Source organism: Spinacia oleracea, chromosome 5 (genome assembly GCF_020520425.1).
Source record: "Spinacia oleracea cultivar Varoflay chromosome 5, BTI_SOV_V1, whole genome shotgun sequence".
Taxonomy (NCBI): Eukaryota; Viridiplantae; Streptophyta; class Magnoliopsida; order Caryophyllales; family Amaranthaceae; genus Spinacia; species Spinacia oleracea.
Genome location: NC_079491.1, coordinates 44,649,957 through 44,664,810, shown reverse-complemented (window position 1 = coordinate 44,664,810; position 14,854 = coordinate 44,649,957). Strand labels below are relative to the sequence as shown.

The following is a 14,854-nucleotide window of genomic DNA, read 5'->3' as shown; positions in this document are numbered from 1 at the left end:
AGAATTTGACACGACCCAACGTAGATCTATCCAGACTGCCAAATTGACTTGTTTCGACCCGACTAAAAACGACCCCGCCACAAACCGGACCAAAAATGATGCGGTACAAACCCGACCAGCGCATACGCACCCGATTTGACCGTTCCAATTCATTATTAACGACACATCCATCATCTCCTGCTCTATCTATCTCTCCGTTCCTCGCAATCGTGTGAATATAAGTATATAACCAAAAATCAGTTTGATTTTCTCTTTTTTGTATTCATGGTATTTACGGGTAATCACTGAAGGTTAGTGTTTCAATTTGCCTTTGTTTTTCTGTTGCAAAATAGTATCATGGCCGATATTATATCGAATTTTGCCGGAAAATTTGTAGTCTTGAATGGGTTATCTTGTCGTTCATGTATACAGAACCAGGATAATAGAGTTGAATGTTGTGTATTTATGAATTCAAGTAGTTGTAATTTTAAAAAGCGGAGTAAATTGCATGAAATTAATAGTAGAATTGCATATAGTAAGGCTAATTTTAAGGAGATAGGAGCAAGTTTGTGTGATACTAGTTTGCTTAATGGGTTCGTGAAACGGCGAAAATCCGTCAATTTTGAGGTTATGGTTGCTAGTATTGAACACGGGTTGGTTTCTCAACAAGGAGGGATTGAATTTAGTGAGGATGAAGGCAAAGGGCAAACGCAGTCTTGTCGAAATGTGGATTGTAGGAGTTCTGATGGTAATCCATTGGGTTCGGAAGGGGACGAAATGAAATTGTATTACCTAGAGGAAAGGGATAAAGGGGAATTGTCTAAACGGATTTTGGTTCTTTGCCGGACCAATAAACGAAAGGGTGCTTTGCAATTGTTTAGGTCGATGGAGTTTGCTGGACTACTTCCTGAAATACATGCGTGTAATTCTCTATTAGCTTGTTTTTCGAGGACTTATATGTTTGATGATATGCTGAGAGTGTTTGCAGTCATGAGGCGTGACAATATAATTTCGGGGCATTCTTGTAGCTTAGTTTTGAAAGCAGTTGCAAATTGTCATGGTACTGATAAAGCCTTGCAAATGTTTAAAGAATGGGAGTATGATAATCAGATGAACATATGTTTTGATTCAATTGTTTATAATACTATGATTTCTATTTGTGGCAAGGAGAATAAATGGGTTCAAATGGAAAGGATATGGAAAACTAGCAAGGAAAATGGGGATATTGGGACTGCAGTTACTTATCGTATACTTGTTTGCACCTTTGTTCGCTGTGGTCAGTATGAGATGGCTATGGAAGCCTATGCTGAAATGCTTCGGAATGGATTAAAACCTTGTTGTGATGTAATGCATGCCATCATAGGTGCTTACTCAAAAGAGGACAAGTGGGATTTAGCTTTCAGTGTTTTCCAAAGTATGTTCAAGTGTGGATTGAAGCCAAATTTAATTGCTTGTAATTCCTTGATAAACTCACTAGGGAAAGCTGGTAAGCTAACAGAAGCGTTCAACGTTTATAAGCATATAAAATCCTTGGGTCATACACCTGATTCCTACACATGGAATGCCATGCTTGCTGCTTTCTATAGAGCCAACCAATATGCAAATGCTCTTCGGTTCTTTGCTAGCATACAAAAGGATTTGAGTTTTGAACCAAATTTACAGTTATACAACACTGCTTTAATGTGTTGCCAGAGGCTTGGATTTTGGGATAAAGCTCTCCGGTTTCTTTGGAAAATGGAAAATTCCGGAATATTGGTTTCCACTTCATCGTACAATATAGTTATTGGTGCTTGTGAGGTTGCTAGAAAGCCAAAAATTGCGTTACAAGTTTATGAGCACATGGTTCATCAGAAGAGTGTGCTGTGTGCCCCAGACACCTTCACTCGTCTGTCACTAATCAGAAGCTGCATTTGGGGGGATCTGTGGGATGAGGTGGAGGACATTCTGGATGTAAGTTCAAAATTTTCTGAAGTTGGCTACACATTCATATTTTCAGTTCAAAGCCTTTGTTATATCTTTGGCATGGTTTTCAAGACTGTTTCCTTTTGCTTAAGATTCTGCATCTTTAATATTTTCATGTAATTTAATAAAGAATCTTAAATATCATGCAAAACCCAACCGAGTTAACTGTTAAACACGTTGTTTCTTTCAACTGAACTACGTAAACAATCTTTAGAGGTGGTTCATGTTAAATGCGTCGGAACCTTGACCTATTAAATCTCTCTCATCTTGTTTTATGTAAGTTTTTGCTTCCTTTTAATTTTTGTTGTTTGACTAAAATCCATGTTGTTTTCTTTGGCAGAAGGCATCTCCTAATGTGTCTCTTTATAATGCTGCAATTCATGGAATGTGTCTTAGAGGGAGGATTGATTCAGCCAAGAGGATATACATGAAAATGCGAGACACTGGCCTTGTACCTGATGGAAAGACAAGGGCATTGATGCTTCAATATATGCAACGTGTCAACTCGAGACTGTTAGAAAAGAGCAGGTAGCAAACCTTGTTATTTAATAATCTGCCCTCTCGTTCCAGAAATAACATTCATATATATCATCTTGGGATATCCCAAAACAATATCTTTAAAATATTACTGAATTCTAGCTATATAGTACCAAAAATGTCCCCCATTGTACACCTCTCTTGATTCCATTGCCATCAGATGGGTCCTGCCGCTGCTCCTTTGGGAATATGTGGTTGATAGAAATACTTGTGCTTTCAGATTGCAAATTTCAATGCTTTCAATTTATTAATAAATCGCTGCTTTAAAGGCCTGCGGTACTCACAAAAAGACAACGAAGGGGAAGGAGAAACTAGAAGAAACAGCCAATGAGTGAAACTGATCGAAGTAGTTAATGAAGGGTGTCTTCAAATGAAGGTTGTATGGTATGAAGTGGTAGCTTGTGAGCTGCAGGTTTCTTCAGAAAAGAATGCAGAAGTCTATAGGTATGAGATTGTTGGTCCAAGTGCTTATCTGCATATTCTTTTGCGTATTGCTTGATCCCTCCCTTCTATATTTGTTTCCTTATGCCTCTCTTTTATCCTATCATGCATAGTATGCTGACAAAGGTAGTACTTTTTACTATTCCTTCGACTCACCTTAATCTTTTTACTTATGACAACTTCCTATTTCTGTCATTCATGTTTCCTGGATCCTTATAAAAGTGAAGGATAGTTCAGTTCAATAAATACGTGCCCTTGTTGCTAGCAAGAAGTGGCCTTATAGATGGACGGCCCTCCCTTTGTACCCCAAGTGAGACTATCCCTACCTATCCCTAGCAAAGGGGTAGCTAATGGTGTCCTCCTTATGCACTTAAGATAATGATTCTTGGCAGGAAGTAGTAATCCAAAATTGCTGCACAAGTTTGAATCAAGAATTAATTTCTATTTTCTTAAATTAATGAACTTGTTTTTTCAGAAAGTTGATGGTGATGTTCTAGTAGGTGAAGACCTGGATTATTCTTTGTTGTCAAAATTCACAAAGCTATTTACTTGACTCGAGCACCAGAAAGTGGTGAATACTCTGAAGTCTGAATCTCTGACTGATATGATCTTGGCCTTGAGTTTGGACCAAACCTACTCTAACCCACATCATTGACGAGTGAGTCAGCTGCTCTTAGTATGGCAACGAGGTACTCACCTTTCTCACTCACTCTAATTTTTTTTAGAGTTAGCAAACTAATGAAAATTTCCACTGTTATTAAATTGTGGTTGGCTGTGTGAGAAAAGATGTTTTGCTTTTCACTTCGGTTGGCAGTTGGAAGTGCCAATTTTATGTTCTCCAAATTCTAGGTGGGATGTGTTTTAATTGTCATCTTTCACTTCTCTGGTTTGAATCTTCAATTCAAAAGGAAAAGTGGTAGGCTTTTTCAGTATATACTTCATATGTTGCTTTTTTTTGGCTAACATAATTCTCCAATTTTCAAACATTGATTACTTGGATGTTCTTTATGAACTACTAGCAGTCAACTCACCTTTTTGGTCAATGTTTAAATACTAGTTGAACATATTGTACCGTGCCTTATACCTTATACCTTATAGCTGAAGTTGAACTTTGACAACCCGTTTGGTAGCCGGTCATAAATGGTGTCAATGAGAATGAATTTGTATGTAAATTTGTAAGGAAAATCAATATTTATTCCTGAGGTAATGCTAGTTCAATCAAAATTATATATTTTTTTCTTCATAATATTTCATTACCATCCATAACCATTTGGGGAGTGGTGTTGGTTGGGACTGCAAATTTATGAAGAAAAACACCAAGTTTGAGATAAAGTTTCATTACCATGGACACTATGATGCTATTTTCTTGCCAAATAACACTTAAATTTATTTCCATTCCTACCATTTATTAACGGCTACCAGCCTACCAGACGGCCCGTGAGGGTTTTACAAAGGGGCATTAGTTAGTAGGTTCTGCAGAGATCACGGTTTAACTTAAGAAAAGGGTTAAACTTTGTGTGTGATTTTAAATGTTTGGTGCTTTTACTCAGTTTTTTGGTGGTACCTTACTAAAGTCTAATATATATTTTGATCTTTCATGTTCGTACATTGTTCATCATTTCTTCTGCTTATAAAGTTTAATATTGACACGTATTTTCACGTGTTTGCTCAAATTATATACTCTTCTTGCACATGAATCTGTTACAAGTTTAAAGTTCCAATTATTCTTGTTTGGGCACATCTAACACCTGGATGGATATTTGATCCAAAATCCAAAATTATATTTGATGTTTTTACCACATTATTTGAGGTTCCAAAACTTATTTTTTTATTTTTCCCTATAAAAATGACGTTACTGTCAGATTTTCCATTACAAGTGCATGTATGTAGGTCAAATAACACACGCCAGAGGTGAAAACGATAAGATTTTAAGATCGAGGTTTGGAGCTTTGTTGTAGAGTATACTGGTCTTGTCATTGGTGTTAAAAATCTCGCGAATAACAGGTATCAAGTGATTTCACATTTCTGGAGTTTTAATTTAATTTCCAGCTTGTTTAATAAGTCATATATAGTTTTGTGTTCGGTAGTTTATTTCGGTTTTCCTCACCATTTTTATTGGAATGTGATTGTTGGTTGCATGATATTTTGCTTTATTGATTTAAAATTTAATGGTTTTCCAAGGTTATTAGGCTTGAATAAGGAGTCAATCTTGAAGTCTCATTTTCAGACTACTTTACTAATTAATATTGTGACTTTTGAGTAGAGGAACAATATTGCATCAAACTGTACTATTATTGTGAATTTATACATGATATTAAGTTTTTGATTTCTATTTACTAATTGTTCTTGTTATATAGTAGACATATATACATATAACTTCACTTTAAAAGTATCACTATCTATCCAGAAAAGAAATTGGGTATGTTGACTCCTTTAGAGAAAGGATTGAAATTAAATGAATATAAGAGAAATGATATGCCGATTTGCCTGAGGAAAGAAAAATGGACATTAGGAAAAGACGACGAGAAGTTTATCATAAGAAAAATTCTAAAATCCAAGTTATAATAAATGATGAGAACATAAATGATTCTCAAATAACCGGTGTTAAAAAAAAGCGTCTACAACATAGGTCGGTCTAAAACATTAAGACCTGAAGATATTGTTGAAACTGAAAAAACTAACGGGAAGACCCAAGTGACATATTTCAGCATCTTTGAGACAGGTTAGTTTAATTAGCGTACTAATATAAGTCCTTTTTCTTATATTATTTCACAGAAAAATAATAATTAAATTTCTACATTTAATTTGACAGGTAATCTTGTGAATACCTTTTAGTATATTTTCCAATTATAAAAAGAAAAAACAGAGCAAATTGAAATTAATAATGGAAATGTTGACGATGTTGCTTAAACATGCATTCGCATATATGAGAGGGCTGGGTCACCTAACGAAATTAATAATGGAAATGTATACGATGTTGCTTAAACATGCATTTAATTAGAATTTTACGAATGTTTAAATATTATCATTGTTTAGGACTTGTTTGGGCTCCCAATTGATTCTCAATTGGGCCACTAAGTCCAAAGCCCAATGGCTCTAAACAAACAGCATCAAACCTGCCAATGGCTAGTCAGCCATCCATTAAGGCCCAAAAGCAATAAATGACCTATGGGCATTTATTATGCAAACACTATAAATAGGCCGCCAAGGCTCACACCTCAAGGTACGTCCAATTTATCGCCTTAAGACTACTCTTCTAGAGAACTTCTCTCTAGAATCCGAGCATCGTTCTTACTTAGGCATCGGAGGGGCTTTCCTCGGAAACACCCCCGAGGCTAGTGACTTTGCTCTTGTGCAGGTGAATTCGGACTCTACTCATTCAAACAAGCAAGATCTTCAACACATACAAAAGGGCCTTCATTCGAAGCCCATTGTTTCCATATTTACAACACCGGAACAATTTGGCGCCGTCTGTGGGGAAGAACACTTCAAAGCCTTTGAAAGACATCAATCACCTCTTTCCGCGAAAAGGGTAAATGATGTTATTAACAACAATGATGACGATATGATGGTGCGGTCAGATTCAGAATCTGACCAAGAGGAACCCTCAATCGATGGCGAGGTCACAGCCAAGCAGAGCTACGACCGCCACAAATGCAGGACCTCCGATTCCAACTAGGGAAGAGCTCACTGCGGCCATGACCATCATGCAAAACTTCCTCTTCAATGAGAAGCAGCAAGGACTGGCAAATGACCGCAGAGAAGAGAGGAGGACCAGGCGAAGGCTGAACGAGCCACCCAGTGCAGAAGTGTCCAGACCCGAACGAGAACTCCTTCCCTTGACAGGTACACACTTGACGTCGAGGTGGATGGAAAGCACGTGGGACACCCAAAAAAGGGCACAACAGCAACCAGATTGGTTTGCGAGACCATCGCCTACTCCAACAGCTCTCCAAAGCGAATCGACTACTCGTAACACTCGGGTCCGAAGCTCGGTGCTCAGCAGGTTGAGGCCCTCGGTCCACTCAAGGTTAAGACCCTCGATCCATACGAGACTCGGGGTGGGCGAGCCAAGCAGATCTGGCGAACGACCCGAGGTCAGTAGCCGAGAGAGAAGAAGAGACAGGAGGCATGATCGAACCCCTAGCCCCCATCGTACGCCCGAACGTTCTAATCATAGAACCTCGGCAAACGAAGGCATCAGGGCTAGACTCGGGAAAAGAATCATGACTCCCACGTCATCCCCTTTCTCGGACGAGCTGATCATGGAAGAAATACCGAAGGTAAGACTGCCAGCGCATCTAACCTACAGCGGAATCACAGATCCGAGGGATCATGTCATCTCCTACGAGCAGCAAATGTTCTTGAGTCCCTACTCCGAAGCATGTTGGTGTAAATATTTCCCAACCACGCTAACCGGAGTGGCGGGAGAGTGGTTTAGATCGCTGCCGAAGGGATCGATCAAGGGCTGGAAAAAGCTGAAAAAGAGATTCTGCACACAGTTCGTGAGCAACAATCGCCCCGAGCGAACCACAGCAGAACTGACCTCAATCCAACAAGAAAGAGACGAAAGTCTGAGAGAATTCATGGCCAGATTCATGAAGGAATCAACAAACATACCAAACTTGCAGCCAGACGTGGCCATCTTCGCCTTGAAGCACGCGCTCCAGGAAGGGAAGTTCCGTGACGAACTCTCAATGAAGAACCCCTCCAGAATAGCTGACGTGCTCCAAATGGCTGATGCGTTCATCAGAACCGAAGAGTTCAACAAAGCCGCTGCAAGATTGAAGGGATCATCGGATCCGAGAGACACAAAGAATACCCAGAGCAAGCCCGAGGGCGACTCAAGGAAAGGGAAGGAGAAAGTAGGAGCTAGAGAGATGAGCCCGAAGAAAGACGGGAGAAGGGGTGAACTTCAACCCAAATACACTAACTACACTCCACTAGCTCTGCCCCAAAAAGAGATCTTTAGCCTCAACAGAAATGATGAAAAGTGGAAACTACCGGGGAAGCTCAAGTCCAACCCAGCTCGGAGAAACAAGAACAAGTGGTGCGAGTTTCATGATGACTTCGGTCACCACACCGAAGAATGCAACTCGCTGAAAGACAACATTGAGGACCTCGTTCGCCGAGGCTACCTGAAACAGTACTTGTTAGACCGAAGGGAGGAAAAAGAAAAGGCCGCCAGTGGCAAACAACATGAGCAACCCCAGAAGAGGGTCTACGAAGCAACGGAACACAAGAAAAACGACATCCTGGTGGTGTTCGGGGGGCAGAAGTCTGGCCAGGCCAGCAAGAAACACCTAAGAGCCCTCTCCCATCGGGTCAACTTCAGCGCGGTGGGAGACAACCAGCCACACCCCCCGAACATGACCTTCACTGCTGATGATTGTTTCGGAGTCCAGTACAAACATGACGATCCTCTAGTCATTTCCATGGACCTCAATAACCACAACGTACATCGAGTGCTAGTCGACGGAGGAAGTGCCGTCAATATCATCTTCAGGAACTGCTTCGAGCAGCTGATCCTCGAAGAACCAGAGGAAGCACTGACGAAAGTCAGTTATCCTCTGATCGGATTCAACGGATCCGCAGCTATCCCTCGAGGAAAGATCACCCTGCCAGTCACAGTGGGAGAAGGCCAGGCAGCAAAAACCCTTCGGGACAAATTTCTGGTGATGGACTGCGACTCCGTATACAACGTAATCATGGGAAGAACCATGATTCACAAGATGCAAGCAGTCCCCTCCACATACCATCAGCTGATGATATACGTCTCGGATGCAGGATTCGCCGAACGAATCAGAAGTGATCAAGAAGTGGCGAGAAGAACCTGCCACACTGCTGTCCGAAAGCCCAAACTAGGGGACGGCCCCGAGGAAGAAAAAGGAGCTACGGGAGAGGAAAGCGAGGCAAAAAGGAGAAGAGCAAGCACGAGCAGCTTGTCTCCCGCAGAAGTTGATGCCCGCCCCGAAACCCTATCTCCCGAACCAGATCAAGAAATGGAGGATATCTTCCTCGAAGAGGATTCAGACAGGAGCGTCCGAATAGGCAAGGGCCTAAGCTCGGGGCTCCGAATCGATTTGATCCGATTACTCAGGGATCACAAAGACATCTTTGCATGGTCAGCAACAGATATGCCAGGGATAAATCCGAAGCTGATTTGTCACAAGCTGGACGTCAACGCTGAAGCTCGGCCAGTCAAGCAAAAGAAGTGGAACTACTCCTCGGAGAAAAACAAAGCCATCGCCGAGGAGGTGAAAAAGTTGCAGGAGGCCGGATTCATTGAACCATGCATGTATCCGAAATGGCTGGCCAACGTGGTGATGGTCAAAAAAGCGAACAGCTCCTGGCGAATGTGCGTGGATTTCACAGATCTGAACCGAGCCTGCCCCAAAGACTGCTATCCCCTGCCAAGGATAGATCAATTGGTTGACTCCACCAGCGGCCATGCACTGCTCAGCTTCATGGATGCCTTTTCAGGCTACCACCAAGTATTCATGCACCCCGATGACAGAGCAAAGACAGCGTTCATCACAAGCGCAGGAGTGTTCAACTACAAAATGAAACAGTTAAAATCGGCAGCCATCAACAGACAATACCGGCCTACCGAAGTACTAAGAAAGCAAAAAGAAATGAGTACAACGCAGCGCCGAGGCAAAAGGGGGAAAAGCAAGCACATATTCGGAAGTCCTCAACTGGAACCGACCGACTCTGAAGAAGACGACTGTCCGAATCCCTAACTCTTGGGAGTCTCAGGAGCGGCCCCTAGGGGAGCATCCTTCGAAGAACCCCCAGCAGTAGTATCACCCTCGGAAGTTGCCTTCTGAGCCCGAGCCTCTGCAAGAGCAGCTTGGCGTTCAGCTTCAGCTTCATCTCGATCAGCTTGGCATTCCACCAAGTGGTCCTCGGCCTGCATCCATAGGGGAACTTTCTCGTTCCAAGGGAAGTGAGGCATGTGCTTCGCAAACATGCGCCGAGCACCCAGGATGCCGTTCCAGTACTGCTCTCTACACTGATCAGCAGTGTAGAGGTCGACTCGCTCCTGCTCCAACTTCCGAATATAGTCATCCTTTTCCCGAAGCTTCAGCCGAAGGACAGGCACCTTATCAGCTTGCTGCTGGATCAGCTCCCGATGCTGGACAAAATGGCAAAGCCTCAACTCTGCCTCTTTATGCTCCTTATCGGCCGCTTCAAATTTAGACTTCATCTCCTGGAAGAGTCTATCTTTTTCCTCAAGTTCGCTAGCGAACTTAGCGGCCATATCCTTCTTTTCCTCAGCAAAGGAAGCGATCTTCTCAGCATCCTCTTCAACTCGGAAGATGAGCTGGCCAACCTCGGCCCCAATCTTCTCAGCAGACTCTCTAGCCTCGCGACTATACTGAAGGTATAGCTGCTTGACTTCCGTAAGCTCGGAGAGGAGTTGCCCAGCCTTCTGGTCCAAAATGGGAATATCACGAGCATAAGCCTCACGATATTTCCTCAATTGTTTCTCCTCAACCGAGCTACACTCGGAAGCGAACGAGGACCAGAAAACAGCCTGGGAACGAAAGAAAGATGAGCAAAAATAGGAAAAGCATAAAACAAAAACACAACTCAAAGAGAAAAATCTAGCAATTACCTCGTTCAGATAGTACTGGGCCATCATCGCCGGATTTCTCTCTTCAGCCCCAGGAACCCTCCACTGCGGGTTAGCACGAAGCAGATTCTCCCTAGCAGCTTCGGGACCCACCAAGGATCCCACGTGAGCCAAGGGGTCCTCTCCCAAAATCGGAGCCCTGGCATACCGAGCCATCGCCTCCCTTACTTCTTCGGGGATCCGTTTTAGCGGAACATCCGAACAGGGATCAGCATGGATCAGCCTATCCAGGGCCGAGGTAGAAGTAGAACCCAAAGTTGAGTGGCGCCTCTTCCTCGTCAGACCTTGCTCGGGCTGCTCCTCCTCTCTAGCAGAGGGAACCTCCTTCTGAACCTCGGGAACCGCAGCTTCGGGGCCCGAGAGATCTACCATCTCCTTGTCTGGACTCTTCTCTCTCTCGAAGGGAAGATCAGCAGACTCCTTTTTCTCCTCAGCTACCTCAGGGACAGCCGAACCAGGAACAAAATCGGCTTCAATCGCCTCCATCACCTCGGTGATATCCTGGATTTCGATCCCCAAAGCAGCAGATGGCTTCAGTGGAGAGGGGATGATATCTTCCTCGATCAGCGGCTGGTCCACGGGCGGCGGTTCAGCAACCACCACGCTCTTTAACTTCTGCCCTGGCAAGGGCATGAAGTGAAGAAGATTCTTAGGAGGAGGCATGACTTCCGAAACCGCTTCCTACATAGCAAGTGTTCAAAGATCAGTTTCGGAAAAAGGGAGAACGGACTACAAAAAACTCCAAGTCAGAACAAATACCTTCTCCGAGGGCTGAGAAGCCTTTGCTTTCTTCGGATGCGTGGAAGGCCTCAAAAGAGTGCTACCCTTCCTTTTGCGCTGATCCTAAAAAGAGGAGACCAAGGGTCAACAAATGCAAAAGAAGAAAAAGTAAGAAATAGAGAAAAAAAAAAAAAAAAAAAAAAAAAAGCGTGAAGTACCCGGTTCCTAGATAAAGAGATATCTATCCGAGCCGGAGATGAAACCGAAGGAACGGCACGCGGCACAGCGTCAGTCCCAGGACCCTAAAAAGATGGTCCAGGACCAAGACGTCAGCCGACGGCCAACCGAAAAGAAGAAGACAAACAGAAAATCGAGCCTACAAATGAACACTCACCGGGTCCGAAGTTGTCTTCAACGCAGGAAGCACAACCTTCACAGGAACAGCTTCAACAGAGGAGGCAGAATCCCACGGATCAGCTCGAACTTCGGATATCCGAGCAACCCCCGAAGGAGACAACACGTAATCCTTCAGGCGAGGATTACGAGGGTTATCTTTTCCGAACTTGTACTCGGGAGCCGGGTCGTGAATAGTCTTCAAATCCAAAGAAATGCCCAACTTCTTAGGATCAATGCAGCTAAAGCCGTACTCTGCAAAAACAAAGCACAAAATATGTCAGCAAAACAAAGCAGGAAAGAGAAGGACAAACTCACTGAAAAAACGGTCTCAGCCGAAAGACACCTACCCCTGTCAAAAATCCTGCTGAGACCGGCAACAGCAAGAATGTCCTCCCGCAAAATGTAATTGAGATTCGGGAGCCAGCTAGACGGCAGTCGATAGTTATCCTCTTGAGCCAAGAACCACTGGAGGAGGTCCACATAGTGGCGATGATTCCGATCTGGAGCTGCCACACCCCACATATTAGGATCAGGAGCCACGAACCACTTCGGAGGACGATAAAAGTTGGGATGCTTCGGATCCGTCGGCACACGAACGAGCAACCACTCCGTCTTCCAATTGTGGTCAGAGCTAAGGTAAGGGTACGCCGTGATGTAGTTCGGCTCCCCCCTCTTTCGGGACTTCTTGTTGACAATGGTCCACCAACCATACCCATCACCCTTGGAAGCATGGTTGAGAACCAGATCGTGAAGATCCCGAAAAATAGCGACAGAGCAAGGGAAATTGACGAAGTCACACACCCATCTAAATCCGATTATGTGCCTCATAGATTTGGGTGTGAGCTGGGCCAAACTAATGTTGTACGACACCAAAAGCTCGGATACGAACGGATCCAAAGGAAAGCGGAGACCATTCTCCAAATGATGAGTGTACACGGAAATGAACCCCCTCGGTGGATGAGTCACCCGAGGACGCTCTTGTTCAGGAAGCTCGCACCAGTACCCCAAGGCATGCTGAATTCCGTATAGCTCCTCGGCCTTCCGATGATAATTCCCCAACTTCGCTTCCACCAACCAGTCACCGCTGACCGATTTCTCCAACGGACCGTCGATCTTAGTGGTCTCGTGCAAAATTGAGGCATACCTGCCCTTCGGATCAGCTTCCGTCCAATGAACTGGAAACTCGGGGTAACGACGACGAGCACCCGAAAAGCCAGCTCTCTCACCAGAGGTTGCGCGTTCAGACACGCCAGACCCACCAACTACATCATCTTCGGAAGCATCCCAACCAATCGAACGCTTCTCCAACGGCCTCGCCGAAGGCCGACCCCTCGAAGTTTTCGGCAACCTCCCCGAAGGCACGTTCTCCCTCTCACTAGAGGAGCCAACGACGAACTTGCTTTTGCCCCTATTCTTTGCCATGGTCGCGAAATCTCGATCTAGGGTTTAGATTGAGGGGTAGAAGGAAGAACGAAGAAAAAAGGAGAACTCAGAAACAAATTACCTTTGTCCGAAGCGGAATTCGCCGATAAAACGAACAACACAAGTTCCCGAAGTCTAAAGTTGGCCGAATTTCGTAGATCTGAAGAAGCAAATTGCACTGCGATCGCCGGAATTTAGAGAGAGAATGGGTTTGAAAGAAGGAGTAAAAAGTTCGAAAAGAGCAAAGCACCCAGTATTTATAGAAAAGAAAAGGGGCGCATCAACTTCCTCAACCCACGATCTCCACGACACAATACAACTCCCAACACTTGTCATCAATGCAAATCATCCCTTTTCAAAAAAGAGAGGGAACTTTCGGACTTCTGACAGCTGGAAACCCACCCATTTAATTCTAAATGGACCGGGTCTGGGGGGCATGTTGTTTGGGCTCCCAATTGATTCTCAATTGGGCCACTAAGTCCAAAGCCCAATGGCTCTAAACAAACAGCATCAAACCTGCCAATGGCTAGTCAGCCATCCATTAAGGCCCAAAAGCAATAAATGACCTATGGGCATTTATTATGCAAACACTATAAATAGGCCGCCAAGGCTCACACCTCAAGGTACGTCCAATTTATCGCCTTAAGACTACTCTTCTAGAGAACTTCTCTCTAGAATCCGAGCATCGTTCTTACTTAGGCATCGGAGGGGCTTTCCTCGAAAACACCCCCGAGGCTAGTGACTTTGCTCTTGTGCAGGTGAATTCGGACTCTACTCATTCAAACAAGCAAGATCTTCAACACATACAAAAGGGCCTTCATTCGAAGCCCATTGTTTCCATATTTACAACACCGGAACAGGACTAATATCAGTCTTGCTATTATGTACTCCCTCCATTCCATACATCCGTAGACGCATTTTAGGTCTGAGAGTCAATTGTACCCCTTAGGAAATGATTTTTGGATCACAGCTCAATAAAAATGACATAAGGGTTGTTTCATCTCCTTGAGAGACAGGGGACAAAATTATTGATTTACTTTTTACATTTTACTATTCCGAGGATCTTCTTATTTACTTTTTAAATTTTACTATTTTGTAGGATGATTGAAGGGAACTAAAACAATGAATGCTTGAAGGAGGACTCAACAGGATTTTATGGACTTTGTTCGACCTACCACTTCAATGCTAAGTAGACGTAAGCCATTTTTTGACAGCGTACAACTTAAACAAGCTTCACTCAGCTGCTTTTGACTATGTACAGGTTCACCAAGTTTCATTTGACTATGTACAAATTCAACTAACTTCTTTTTGAATATGTAGCTATTTGCTAAGGCATGAGTTCAACTTTTTGATGTATATAAAACCAATCTCTCTTTAATTAGACATGCAACTACTTTTGTTGAATGTAACAATAACGAAATGTATGTAAATATCCTAATAATATTTTGCATATATACAAATTCCAGTATCTTACTCAATGTACAACGCACATGCTCTTAACTAGTTTATTAGAAAATGAATAAAAGGCACAAAATGTCCTCAAATGTCATTTTACATAGCTACATCCAACAGCCAACAATTGATTTACCAAATATATTTATAAATAATTAATAGTCAAACAGGCAAAAAAAGCAGCCAACTTAAAAAGCCAGTCAAACCAGCCAAGTAAACTAGCCGACAACCAACATCCAATTTCCAAACAGCGCCTATATCTTAATTTACTGTAGGGACCACCACTACAATAAACTCCCTCTTTAC

At 43.3% G+C, this 14,854-nt stretch overlaps 1 protein-coding gene across 5 annotated transcripts; it reads left to right on the top strand.

Moving 5' to 3' along the window:
* The first annotated feature begins 110 nt into the window (after positions 1 to 110).
* On the top strand, positions 111 to 14,556 carry LOC110778613 (pentatricopeptide repeat-containing protein At3g29290). 5 transcript variants are annotated; one of them, XM_056827970.1, is made up of 6 exons: positions 111 to 1,929; positions 2,285 to 2,469; positions 2,748 to 2,922; positions 3,395 to 3,608; positions 4,810 to 4,923; positions 14,196 to 14,556. In XM_056827970.1, the coding sequence occupies exons 1-3, from the start codon at positions 337 to 339 to the stop codon at positions 2,791 to 2,793; spliced, it is 1,824 nt and encodes a 607-aa protein (XP_056683948.1). In that variant the 5' UTR covers positions 111 to 336; the 3' UTR covers positions 2,794 to 2,922; positions 3,395 to 3,608; positions 4,810 to 4,923; positions 14,196 to 14,556. The 5 variants fall into 5 exon arrangements, with proteins under 5 accessions (XP_056683948.1, XP_056683949.1, XP_056683947.1 ...); XM_056827971.1 differs by having other exon boundaries at positions 112 to 1,929; positions 2,282 to 2,469; positions 2,699 to 2,922; XM_056827969.1 differs by having other exon boundaries at positions 120 to 1,929; positions 2,282 to 2,469.
* Positions 14,557 to 14,854: the final 298 nt, after the last annotated feature.